The sequence below is a fragment of the Dermacentor andersoni genome, chromosome 2, assembly GCF_023375885.2.
Source record: "Dermacentor andersoni chromosome 2, qqDerAnde1_hic_scaffold, whole genome shotgun sequence".
NCBI classification, from domain to species: domain Eukaryota; kingdom Metazoa; phylum Arthropoda; class Arachnida; order Ixodida; family Ixodidae; genus Dermacentor; species Dermacentor andersoni.
The window spans coordinates 36,538,850-36,552,842 of record NC_092815.1 but is presented as its reverse complement, the minus strand read 5'-3'; the positions used below and the strand labels follow the sequence as shown (position 1 = coordinate 36,552,842).

At 49.7% G+C, this 13,993-nt stretch overlaps 1 protein-coding gene across 2 annotated transcripts in view; it reads right to left on the bottom strand.

Annotated features, from left to right (window-relative positions):
- LOC126542458 (uncharacterized) overlaps window positions 1-12,506 on the bottom strand; it is a 268,634-nt gene extending 256,128 nt beyond the window's left edge. For both annotated transcript variants that reach the window (XM_055077259.2, XM_055077260.2), the window contains exon 1: window positions 9,549-12,506. In XM_055077259.2, the coding sequence (XP_054933234.2) occupies window positions 9,549-9,696 (148 nt within the window). In that variant the 5' untranslated portion in view covers window positions 9,697-12,506. The remainder of the gene's footprint in view (window positions 1-9,548) is intronic.
- Window positions 12,507-13,993: the final 1,487 nt, after the last annotated feature.

Genomic DNA, 13,993 nt, shown 5'->3' with positions numbered 1-13,993 from the left:
CATATAGACTAAAAAAAAAACTAAAAAAACATGCGACATTTGCTAACTTCGTTCCCCAGTTATGATTTGTTGTCTATACCACGCCCGACTGCACGCGAGTCGCAGTTGTGCTTAGAGCACTGGACGGGCCGTTTTTTTTAGGCCCGCGGCCGACCCGAGCCTGAAAGTGCTATGCGGCGGCCCGCCAGAGCCCGACTCGGTAGTTTTAAACCCGGCCCGGGCTCGAAAGATTTGGGCCCGGCCCGACCCGGCCCGGTCCGGCCCGTTAGCGCCTGAGCGTAAGCGAAGCATGGTCCAATTCTAGGTAATTGTGAGGATACCCTCCGTGGCACAGGACATTTTCTAGAGATAGTTTTGACTGTGTCCACACGGCTACGCCCACTCTGTAGATTCCGTGGGAAACTAGCAATACTGAATCACATGACATGGGACTGCGAGGAGCACAAGCCTCCTCCTAACCTGACGGCCTCTCCCTCACCTGAAGCATAGGAGGCGGCGCCACGCCGTTCTAGCCTGGACACCCAACTCCAGGTCCTAGAACGAGCTGAAGAGGCCGCCATATAACATCGGTTAACGGCCATCTGGCCCGCCTGAAGAAACCACGCCTAAACACCCCAACTAACGCTGACGAAATAAAGTTTTTCCTGCCTATAGTAGGTAGTTTTCAAAAGTCACCAATAGCATACTCGTCCTATTACGGGCCTGATGGAGACCCGGGCCTATTACGGGACTGACCGCGGCTCGGGCCCCAGCCGAGCTCGAAGCTCTTTGCCTCGAGCCCGGCCCGGACCCGCAATAGAGAGCTTACCCGACCCGAGTCCGGCGCGCGGGTCGGGTCGGTCCGGGCCCGTGCAGTGCTCTAGTTGTGATACACGCCGCTTGGACAGTGCAACCGCGCACGCTGAATTCGCGGACGTCCTGATGGTCGAACTGGCTGGCTGTCCGTGCCAGATATGAGCCTAAAGCGGACTGACAGCAATGCTGTGGTACGCGTGCTACGCACGCCTCACACCGACCCTTTCTCTTTCCCCGTCCCCAAGTGTAGGGTAGCCAACCGAGAACTTCCTTGGTTAACCTCCTTGCCTTTCCCTCTTTGCTTTTCTCTGTGTCCATTTCTGTCACACCGACCTCGATCATCGGCGTGAAGGTAGCTAGGGCTGAAGCCGGCTGCGTCCGAAGCAGGGCCGAGTTCACATGCGTGTGTTATATTCGTCGCCACTGCAGCGTAATAGCCGCCGTCAACCACCGCACCGACGTAGCAACGTTCGCGCCTTAAAGGGACACTAAAGGTTACTATTAAGTCAACGTGGACTGTTGAAATACCATCACAGAAACCTCGAAACGCTTGTTTCGTGCCAAGGAGCGACTTATTTTAAGAGAAAATGCGTTCTGAAGCGTCCGCGTACCGCTAGCGCAGTTGAAATCGCCCGCCCTCCGATCGAGGAGTACTGACATCATGGTCTCATAGTGACGTTGCGCCAACGGTGAGTAGAACGGCGTCCGCAGACGGCGCTACGGCTTTTCTGCGCAAAACGCAAACGCGCGGCCAGAAACAGAGCCAAGACAGAGCCGACAGCAGAGCGAAAGCGGGAGTATGGTGGCTAGCGGAAGGAGAAACGAATTACGTCCCACATTACGTCCCACGGCACACGGAGAGTCCGTTTTCGTTAAACTATAGGCTGCGGCGAGCTCGCAGCGTGGTCGGCGTGATCTGTGAGAAGTGACGAGCCTTTTCGCACTCGCAACAGGGCATAAAAAAGTGCGAATCGACGCAAAACTCGGCCTAGAAACGTGCTTCGCCACAGCCAGGGCTCAATACGACCCAAGCTGGCGCGACCCAGATGTCGTTTCCCGCACCGCCACCAGGCGCCGCTACTATACCTCAAACTCCAGCGCAAGACGCCCATAAGCTGGTACTTCATTCTATGGCGCAAACTTCGACGCTCGTCGCAATGGACCCTGACACCGACACATTGGCTCGCGATGGTGGGCTCAACTTCAGCGATTTGAGCACCGACGAGCGCGACCTGCTGCTGAGGGCTCGCACTGCCGGCGTCGTTGCGTACTACGACGGCGGCCTCGACACCGGCTCTCCGGAGCGGGAAAGCAACCAGGGCTTCCCACGACATCACATGGACGTGGCATTCTCGCTGCTTGTTCCAAATGAAAGTGTCGCGAGCCAGCAGAACCCTCACAGCACGACGCGATAACGAAAGTACTGAAACTCCAAAGCGTGCGCGGCGCAGAGTCGAGCGAAAACGAAACCTTTCGAACACCCATATTACTGAAGGGTAACGTCAAAATGTTATTTTTTCTTAGAGTCGAATAGACGTAGACAAGTAGCATTTTTTTCCGTCGTATAATCGAATGAAATGATATTTTTAATACGAGTAGTTGAGTATTAGTAACACAAATTATGAGGAGTCCTTTCGTCATCGGGCTAGTACCGGAATGTCGCTGGGGGGTCTCAAATCGTGTCATGCATTTACCTCAATTTCTCGGTTACTAAAGCTCTGTTCGCGATTAAATTGACGCCTTAGACGTTCTAGAACATTGCTCTACCACTTTAACTTGAGTTTCTGGTAACCTTTAGTGTCCCTTTAAAGGCGACGACGCAGAGACGTGAACGACAGACGCCTAAAGATTAACGACAAGCCAGCCTGCAGTGCATGCCACGTGTACTCGTGCACGACGCCCACACCAGTAGTGCACTTATACGATAGGCGTGCTATAAGCATGCGGGCGGGTACATTGGAAGTCATCACCCAAATGTCACCGCGACACAACTATACTACCGATGCAGGCAGCTTGCCCAGCGTGACACATGAAATGCACCCTAACCATTAGGCAATGAATTAGTAGGAATTTAGTTATATGAACCATTATGCACTAATTAACGACCTGCTGCGCGAGTGTCACTAGTTCTCGGCGCCCCTGCGGAAGAAGAGAATCCGTGCCGCAGTCAAGGCCGACCGTGTCCTGCGAGTGATATGCGCCTTTGTTGCCGAAAAACTATGGTTTCACCACATGGTGTAACCGTTTGGGGGCATTCATCGGTTGCTAGCCTCGTCAATGCGTTCCGATTCCTCAACCAATTTACCCTTCTAGGCCGCATATGTGATAATAAAGCTTTAGCATAACCGTCGGATGATTATTGATGCCGTTGCCATGCATAACTCTTATAGTGCTAAGAGAGATTCTCAGGAAAACAGAGTTTGCACGGCCAGCGTAACTGTATCTTGCTTCAAGAACATATTTACAACACGACGCTATTGACCAGAGGTCAGTGTGGAAAGGCCGAATCATTTAGCAAAACAGGAAGAGCACCTGATCTGCGATAAGGGCGCGCAGCGCGTCCCGCGCAAGTAGCCAGAGCGGTCCGGGAATCCTTCGATTCTTTCACGCACGTACGTAACGATAAGGACTGTACGCGCCGGTCAGACAGTCAGATCGAGAACGGGCCTGGCAAGGCCCTGCGATCGCCACACCGCGCGCATCCGCTGATCGAAAAAAAGAAAAGGTGGACTCCTCGAAAAGCTTTCACTCGCAGATGGAACGAACAACGAAAGCAGGCAACCAAGCAGCTCTCAGAACCCCGCGGGGCATCATCGCGCCCCACCTCTTCCTATACTCGCAACCTCACTTCGCTTCGAGGGAGAGTGCGCGTCACAGCGACGGCCGCCCCCGAAGCTTCCGTGCGCTGCTGGAAAGCAGGAGGACCTGAGTCACGTGCCGCGCAGCGACCTTGGCACCGACCGGCGCGTTGCGACTCCGTCGGCGTGCGCGCACGCGCGCGCATATCCCGAGGCGGCACGTCTAACTGTGCCCACTGCGCGATGCGGACCGTCAGTCTCGGCCACAACGGAGGAAAACGCAGAACGGAGGAAAACGAGCGACGTGACGGTCGCTACGCTTCATGACCACTGCGAACATGCTTTCCGTCGTTTTGTTGCGCTCGCTGGCTTTTGTTCAGTTTGCTTATTGCGTTAACGTTCGCGTTTTGTTTGTCCCGAGTAGCGACACATTAGCTGTTACCCCGCGTTAAGAGGTCAACATTCTCTTTCTTTCTTTCTTTCTTTCTTTATTTTCTGTCATCCATCTCCCAAATGCTTTCGTATGCCTTCACCTACGCATTTTTTTTTTCGGTCATTCAGAACGGCAAGACAACCAGCCGGTTCATTTTCAGGCAAAGAAATTTGGTTCCATGATTCAAAGCAAGCTAGAGCATGAACAGTAATTGCAAAGCGTCATCTATTATGCACGTCGCCAGTGCTCAGTGCTGGAGCACTATGCAGCTATGCGCTTAGAAAGTCTGTACAGCAGAGAGGAGGCATTTGCGTGTGCCCGCCAATGTGTTCGCTAAAGTGTTGTATAGCCTGCAATACAGTCGCTGAAATCTAGCCCGCGTGGGCAGCAACGGAGCCAACGGTCTTTGTCCACGCAGTTTTAAGCTCTGTCCTGGCAAGTGAACGAAAGAAGGTATGTAAGTTGACTACAACACAATAAAAATTATGCGCAGTGAACGCAAAAGTTGCAAAGCGAAAGGGAGCCGCCCTCCCAACTTCTAGCGATTCCAGTCGGTTACCGCGATCGCAGTTGCAGTAGAGCACTGGAACATAGAAGACACACTAAAATACAGTTAAAAAATAAAGGAAACTAAATCAATAAAAGAATGTTTGAGGTGTCACGCGCAGCTGCCCGCAGAAACGTAAATAAACATTCCCTACCAAGAAATAAACAGTTTCTTGCTTTGAGAGATTGTCATATAGAAAGAAGGACGTAGAAGGGGTTCAAAGCCTTTTGTGCCGGTTCTCTTGTTCAAGCAAGGGCAGAAATTTCTGTTTGTGAAAGGGAGGTCGAGGAAGAAAAAGAAAAGAGGAAGCGCTGCCACTTGGCCAAATACTACAAGAGCTGAAATCCTGCGCGGATGGCACCCAAACAGGGCAGATATCGAATTGAGGACCACAATGGGAGAAAAACGCCCGCGGGATACTTCGTACCGCGCTCCACGCGTGCGCCCGTATACATTCGAAGCCCGCAGGGTAGAGGCTTCATTTTTTGGGCCCGGAGGAACACGTAAGCCGGGCGCCGTTCTCCTCTGGCGAAACGCTGCAGGTTTAGCAGCGTTCCCTGCAGACGTAGGTTGGAGCGAAAAGACCAGTTGCTTGTTGTGAACAACCAGGGGAACAGCAAGAAGTGCGCCGTCCGACATAAAGAAAAGAAAACAAACAAGAAACTGTTCACAACACGTCACTAAAGGATCACGAAACGTTTTTAGCAAACTTTCAATGAAAGAAAAGAAAGCGACTTGGAGGGTCACGCGACCGTTACAGAAGTTCGATAAAATAAAAAAATTGAAATGTGGTATCACCGCAGTCGCGAGTTCGAGGGACTTCTGTCAGCTAAGGTAAGCGCATGGGCAAAGATGATAGCACTGGCCTGACATATGTGCAGTGTTGTCGCCGTAGTTGTTGTTATGGTATACAGAAGCGTAGACGGGAACCGCGGCGTTAGTGGCGGCATACTGGGACATTGCGCTCAACTTCCTGCCGTTGAATGACCTCGATAATATCGTGACGTGCCACGCAACACTTGCTGGTAGAATTTATCCGCAAGAAGATTCGCGTGTTTTACCCTCCTTCATATTGCCGTGAACGTTCCGCAGCCGAAATCTGCCCGTGACCTAACGCGCAGCGTAATCGCACCCTGCAATGCGAGTTATAAGCAACGATTAAAAACAGATTCATCAGGGGTCACTCAAGACGCTGCAGGTTTCTTTCTGTTTTTTTTTTTTTTTTCGTACAACGATTCATGGCAACTCCAATCAGAACTCGTTCAGCAAGATATCAAAAAGAGAATGTCAATCCCTAAGAACGTGCTGCACCTAATTAAAGGTCTTATGCAGGACCTGTGCAGACGCTATAGCGTCTTGCGCGCCCCCTTCCGGTATATGTAATTGTCGCCCATTGTCGGAAATTGTGTTTAGTTAAGTGACTGGACCTTTAGCGCTGTCCAAAAATCAGGAGGTGTAGAGCTTGCCGCACCACCTAACGATGGTCTGCTTAACTAAAATGATTTACGAATGTCTGTAATGTGTTGCTCCGTGGATATGAAAAAGAAAAGAAGGAAGCAAATGGCTGAGAGAACATTTGTAGCTCACCACAAAATCTAACTCCTCATTAAATAATGTAGCTTGCGGTGACGCTGCATGCAAAAAAAAAAGGGAAACCCGCTGTTGGAGAGTGCACTAGATCTCAAATTAGATAATTCAGATTGTTACTAAGGCCGCACGACTTGTCGTCGTTGAACACGTTGAGAGTACATATTGTAGAATGTTGCTTATTTATTATAGTCAATAAATAAGACGTTCCAGATAATGCTAAGCGCTATGTCTAAACGGCGATGAAGCAAACGAGACGCAGAAAGAAAGCTTAACAGCAAAACTTGTCTCACTCCAGCCCAATTTGGTATGCCTTGTACTTTGATATCGCCAGCCTGTTTATGAGTTTCAATCTAAACAAAGCCACCGTAAGTTTATTTCTTGTACAACGTTCGCGAGAAAAGAGCTATATATCGACAGCCTGGAACGTGGACCGTCCTGTCGCCGAAGTAACGAGTGACCACGGTCAGGATGGACCAACGGTGCTTTTCCTCCGGTAAGAGACCGCGCATTCGCAAGCCGTGTCACCGAAGCTCAGATTTCAGCAATGGTGGCATTACTGTTGCCGTTTCCTAAGACGTCTCAATATGATGTTCCCCCCTGCTCCCTGTAGATTCCATAAAAACTGTCCCTTAAACACTGCCAGGACCCAGCAACGCTGGTGACGTCGTGTTAAACGGTAATTCGGTCAATCAGCTTTCGCTGTATCGGGGGTTCGGAGGAGGGATGTTCTTTTCTTTTCGTTTCTTTTTCACTCGCCTTTAGCTTAGCCAGACACAACAATTTCCGATAGTTATCCAATAGTTCAGATTGGCCCCGTCGACACACTATTTTCCCACAACGAAAGAATAGGTGAACCCAGGGATCAATAGGTGGCAGAGAGAGCAACGCACTCGAACATCGCGCGCCTCCGTCAGGGGGCACCACCTGCCTAGAGACGCCATATAGCGCGCGTCCCAAGTGCGGCGCAGTCGCGGTCTATTCACGGGCGAGGGCGAGATGCGAGTCCGCGAACCCAGGTCGACTGTTTTTCACACTTAATTTTGCCCGCGTACCGGCCGGTACAGTTACTTAAAAAGGTGAACTTGATTACCAACGGCCTACTGAATGCTTCTTCCTTTTTTCTTTTTACAAGCTTGTTTTTGTCTTTGGTCGATCCCCTTTTAGATTGAGTGGTTAACCCTGCGCTAGCTTAAGGACGATCACTTTTACTCGAATAACCAGCAGATAAAAACAAAAGCGGGAGAAAGAAGAAGAATATGTTCTACGCACCAAAAATTAGGTTCAGCGCATTTTGTAACTTTCTTTTTTCATCTTCTCGGGAATCGGGCCTTTAAGATGATATGGGGTCCTGTGGGCGTTAAGCCTTCCCGATTATAACACATTCTTACAGACGTATTCGTTAGCGTAGATTAGTACGGCTATACAGCATACGTGTTATATGCCCCGCATATTTCGATTAAATCTTCTCCATTAACCGGGGAGGGGGGGGGGGGGGGGTTCTTTCCTTCTTTTTCATTTTTTTTCTTTTTACTTCAATGCGAAGCTTCTTCCTCCAGCCACCTTCACGCCACTCCCCGTTGACGGGTTCCAAGCGACGGGAAAGTCTGTCCCAGTTCATTTTCGTGAGCTATTCAGTCTAATTCCTGCTCCCTTACTTTTCTTTCCTTTCTTTTTCTATATTGGTTATTAAAGAAAAAAACAAAACAAAGGGACGTCAGAAAAATCGTATATTCGATAAAGCACAAATCTTGATGTGGCTCAGGCTGTCAAAATTCAAGAAAGTGAGACGCGAGATAGCTCCGAAGATATTTCAGAAGCCGAGAGCAAACGTAAAACAAGCTATACAACCTAGCAATCGTAAACTCGGCATGTGAACGTCCGGCGCAAGCGGACATTACAAGTTTTCATGCGAAAATGGTTTCGTCTTGACAGAGGATGTGAATGTTTCTCCGAGGAAGCTCTTGTTTTTCTGTTCCTATTTATTCACACACTTCCCGCCAAAGCGAACTAAACGGGCGTGCGCGGTGGCAGAAGAAAACTCATGAAAGCTTTGAACAACCGTACACTTTTTTTTTTTCATCAAACGCGCTAATGTGAGTCCTATCGTTCAGGTGCCACAGTAATCGCAGAAGGCAGTAGCGATGATAATCGAAGAAAAAAAAAAACATTGTACAATATTATTTGGTGCATTACGCTTCCCCTCGCGGTGCATTTCTTTTGCAGCATTAACGTTGGTTAGGGATACCGTGCTGTTGAATTGGTACTACTTTCCTTAGTACACGAACGCCGTGATGCCTACTTGAAACTTTCCAAGTGTCAAAGAGGCAAACAAAACCTTCCGTAGAATCCGGTATAGCCGTCATTCTGGCAAGGAAATGTCTCTTCTATAAAGCGAAATACCATGTGATTGCGCAGAAATTATCCAACCCTACAATATTTTGGCACTATGTCATGAACAGACACACAGCCGTAGCAGATTGCAAACATCACTTTTTACTCCTGATGAAGACATTCGGCACAATCACCGGCGGCTGAAACGGAAGCCGTGATACTAAGCAATGCATTTACGGCAACTTCATCCTTGACACATCAACCAGATAATAAGGAAAGTTATCTTTCTCGGAACGTGAGTCGGCGATCGACGCGAGTGTAAACACGCACCTTAATCGTTGGTGTCGTGTCGCGTCAAGAACATACGGCATGCTTTGGGTCGGAAAGTTGCGGCACTGGCACGCACAACAGCGCAACACTCTTCTTCTCGGAGCAGTCACCCCGAGTCGTTGTGCAAGACAAAACTTGACGACCGCCCACACATTCTCGGTAACCTCGCAAGCAGCACCAAGTTCAATGGCAACGACCGCCCCTAGACGTTGCGAGAACCGCGGGAGCAAATACAAGACTGCCAACTTGATTTCGGGACGGGACCTTTGAAAAAGGAAGAGGAAAAGCGGTAAAGGCCGGCCAGATCAATGCACGCTTTTACACCAGCCCAGAGCGGTTTTACATGAAGTCGCAGGCACGATAGAGAAGAGGCGGCCTGGCTGCGTGCCTATACACAAAACCAGGACACGCGTGGTGAAGCTAGTGTGGCCCGCACAGGCTGCCTCGTAACGACCTTTAAACGCTCTTCATTCAGAGAGAGAGAGAGAGAGATAAGCAAAGCACAAAGGAGGCGATCAGCAAGGAACACGCGGCAGCCGCCGTTGTGTCAATATACTCGCACTCCTGCTCGTTCGCGCACAGCCTCTCCTCCAAAGGCGCGCGAGCGCGCGCGAACTTCCTCTCCGAGCGAACAGTGGCGAGTCAAGAAAGGGTTCTGCGGCGTCATAAACGACGACGCCAGAACGCTCGTCAATGCTGGCAGAGGCAGGAGCTCGCAACTCACCGGCGTTGACAGCGACGCAGGCGGTGACGACGACAACGACAATGCGCGGCCAAGTCCAAGTGCGAAGAAGGCCGCCTGTATGATGTATCCGCGGGACGCGAAGCCACGTCGCCGCACACGATGCGGCAGGCCGGCCCGCGGCCTGCATTCCTCTAGACACCCGCGCACGCCGAGCTATGAGAGGACACACTGCTTCTGGGTGCACGACGACTACGTCACTGCGAGCACATTCACGACGATGACGGACGCCGGCGCTGCTCGTCTCCTTCGGGAAGCGACCACAATTAGCGACCAGAGCCACGCGACGTCTCTAAAGAACAAGCAGAGCGGCAGTGGCGCCACAAGCACACACGCGTGCGCGCTCTGCCCGGCGCGCTTGCTACCTGCGCTCGGCGCTCGGAGTCTGGACTACGGTTTGTGCAGACGACGCCGGCGGCGCGCAGACGACGCGCACCCAGCTGCGGCGGCGGTGGGAGGCACGGCGTCGCTGTCGCAAGCGCGCAATGATGATAGCGCGCAGGGGTGTGGTGCCATCTGGCGGCATTGGAAGACAATCGCACGCAATGCGGCAGCGCTTCATAGCAATTCTCCGGTAAATGTGTTGCCCCTTACATTAGTTTCCTTTTCGTTAGTGCCGACAAGAAAAAGTGAAGATCGAGTCATTATTGGGTAAACGGACCTGGAAAGCCGAGATGCGATGGCTCGGGAAAACAAAAATAATTCTCGCTAGAAAGAAAGAGAGAAAAAAAAAAACCTGCTTTTATTGTCCTTTAATTGTACACCAAAAGCTTTACTTGGGCGAAATTATGCTTTGGATCAATTATGTTCTTTCCTCTCCACGTGAGTTTCTACCGAACACTGGACTACATCAGGTGGCTGTGAGCTAGTGAAAAAGCTTAAATATATGTTATGTGTAAAAAAATCTACGTCTGAACATAACCAGTGGAAAAAGAAAAAAATCTTGCATGGACCCCCGCCTGGAGTTATCGTTATTTCTTCGTGCAATAATAGTTTGTTTCCAATGTTACCTAACTTTCCAGAAGAACAAGAAGGCATACATGGTTTGCTTTCTTTTTTCTTTCTGATTCTTCAATCCTTACATATCTTTGGAAGTTTTGCATTTTTACATCTTATTCGAAACGAAGCTCGGCGGTAGTCGAAGTGAGAAATGCAATGGAGACATTGGTATCTATGACAAAACGCGCGCACAAATTATGAATGAACTGCACACAAAGTATCGCAAGAAATCACACAAAATTGTAGCCCAACAGCGTGCGCCAGTGTCAGAAGAAGTTAGTCCAATACATTAACACAGATAATTCAAAATTGTGTTCTTTTTATTATTTCTTGTGACGCATATCATCCCATCAATATACGCATTTTTTGTTCTTATGGATATCGGGCACTGCAGCCCCCAGCAAGCATTCTGTGCTGACGATGATGCACCAGACGTTGACAGGGGCACATAACTAATCGTTAACGATTAGGCCCGCTTGCACCAGCTGTGTGAGCGCGAGTTGGCTAAGGGGCTGGCTTCGAACATGAGTACGAAGCAGGAAATTCGGGACAGGTGCCTCATTAGCAACACCAGGCTAAACCTGGTTGGATACCCTGCACTGGGAAAACAGGAAGGGACCTTGCTAAGAAACAGAGAAAGAAAATGTTCACAGCAGGCACGCGCACACACGCCTAAGCGTTCATCGTGCAGTTTCAAACGTGCATGCGTGCGTACTCAGCCAAACTAATTCTGCAAGAATTCACAAGGTATAGGACGCTTTATGCTAGGAAGAATTGTCATGCACGTAGCTTTATACAGAGGAATGCAACTAAAAGGGCTGCAGTTTGCTCTATTCAAAAAGCAAACATATCCTCGTGTTCCCGCGTCACTCGTTTTACCATCTGCTTGGGAAGTGCTCGGTGCACGCTTGTATTCTACTGATGTGAAGACGCGCGACGCACCTTGGCATCTCCAAGCTTCGTCGGGGCATTCGAAAAGCTAATGAACCTCAACCTCAGCGTTTCCAATTAGCTGCTTCATAAAAGAGAAGCTTTCTTTGCGTCTTCCCCTCACTTTGCGGGTGCTGGCTGCTCTCTTGCGGGATGGCTCACGATTGGTCCGGCAGCGATATATCCTTATTGGCCACGCGTCAGTGGTGGTCAAGTTTTGCGGCCGCCTGCTGCCTTGCAGGACGGGCCGGTACCATACGAGTGTGCACGCTTACTCCTAAACGCAAAGGCCGACGACGTCGATATGCGCAGTGATGACACAGAGGTGCAACGGCACCATGTCGTTCACTGGTGCCAACAAGTATTTCGAGAAAGAATACTTTGTGCAAGCCAACTTCGGCTCGCTCTGGTGCGACAACTAGTTTCTGGTTTATGTGGGACGTGTGCGCAGCGTTAGAGCCCTACGAGTTTACGTTCGCCAAGCATTCGCCAGTGAAAACATGTCCAACATCTGTGTGTGGTGCATAATGGCAATTGGTCGCTGGACAACAACAACCTTCCTTGTAGAAATCAAAGAATTACGCAGATTGAACGCACGTGTTTAAATATACAGGGTGTTCTTTTTTTTCTAGGTGCACCAAATTTTTTAAAGATTGCAGATGGAAGACAGCACAATTCTAACACTTGATGTAAATTACTCGATTAGGCGGCCATTACTTCTACAAGAAATCAAAATGTTCAATTGTATAGTTAACGTATTTACACTAGTTAGCATTTTAAATAATTACTTTACGCCACACATTTCAAGCTACGAAGTATAACCGCTGAGTTCGCACGACTTATCATCTTGGAACGAATTCTCTGGACAGCACCAGCTCCGAGATATCAATTTTGAATGTGTCCGAGAAAATGCATCGGCTTTCCAGCTACTTTTTAAAGAAACCGCTGTTTTATGCATTGAAGTACATTGGAAGCAAAGAGCACACATGGTGGGGGCTTGTCTCCTGTGAATAAAAAGTTGATAGCAAAGTTTGTCTTTTGGTTTGTGCGTGCGCGTGTGCGTGTGCGTGCCTGTGTGTGCGTGTGTGTGGGTGTGTGTGCATGCCACTTTGAGCTAAGTTACCGTAGTCAGAATGCTCATCTAACACGGGAATACCGAGGCTGAGAAAATCTCCTCGCATCCTGACGGCGTTTGCAGCAGCCGGGAAGAGGATTTCCTAAGGCCGGCGGCCAACAAGGTGGAGTGCTGGCGGAAAGCCATTCGGGTAAACGAAAGAAAGTGGCGGCATTATCACAGAGGACCGGATTAAGGAGGCGCAGACACCGGAGGCTAATGAGCTCAGCAGTTCCCCCGTTCTTCCGTTTTCGCCTCTTCTATTTATTCAGCACTCATGGAATCTTCCACAAGGCGAGTTAGAGATGCGACTAGCGCGCATTACACTGCCTAAAGAAGGTATACAACCGGGTAGAAGTTGACATGTTCTTTTGGTGACGAACGAAGCTAGTACGCCCCAAACGAAAAAAATAAAGAAATAAAGGTTAGAAGGTGTAACAGACACCTCTGTAGCTGCAATATACAAACTGTGACTGTGGGTCGTTACGAAATCTCACTGTGGTGAGACAGGCTGTACATTGGACACACCGCATGCTGCATGAATGTTGCTTTGCAGTGCCGTGATGGCTGTACACATTTGCTAACGAGTACTACCATTCTAACAAAGCACAGTAATGAACGCAGTCGCGAAGAACAGTCGACCTTCTGAGTAAATTACGGAAGACGAGAGCGCATATGTCAGCAGGCCTACCATCACGCTGGCCACGAAGAAATGTCTGTCGAGAGGGACATGGAGAAAGGGGGGGGGGGGGGGGCTTCTGTTGTGATAACTGTGGATAGGTTTGCGTGTATGCCTGGCATGTTGCTCCAGATGGCTGGGATGTCAAATGAAATTATATGCAATGCACAGTGCCCATGAGGAATGTTTTTTTTCTTCTGGCAAAGGGGGGTGGTAGGGTTGTACCTCTGTACGGATTATCAAAGCCAAGCTCTTTATTTTTTCCGTGTTGGGATGGGTATTAGTGTTGCGGTGGTTTGAATGTGAAGAGGAGGAGAGAATAGGTTAATGGTATGTGGCAGAGAGTAGGGGGAGTCTAGAGAGGAGGCTGCGTGTGATGTGATGGCGTGAGAAGGATGGTATGCGCAGGAAGTCGTGCTCTTGCCGATTGCTTGGTTGCGTCAGTGACGACGTCGTCCCCACTGCGGCGTCCGCACTGGTGTCCTGTGTGTGGAGAACCCCACAAAAGACACTTGCCGCACAACCATCTTCAAGGGCTGCAACTGCCAGGGTTCTCACGACGCCACTTGCAAAGATTGTCCTCAAACTAGGAACGATTCTGGTACATGCACTACAGCTGCCGATGAGGTACCAACCGCAGATTGACAAGTCATATCCGTACTAGGGTCATTCATGAACGTCATCCGTGTACTCCAAAACAACCAG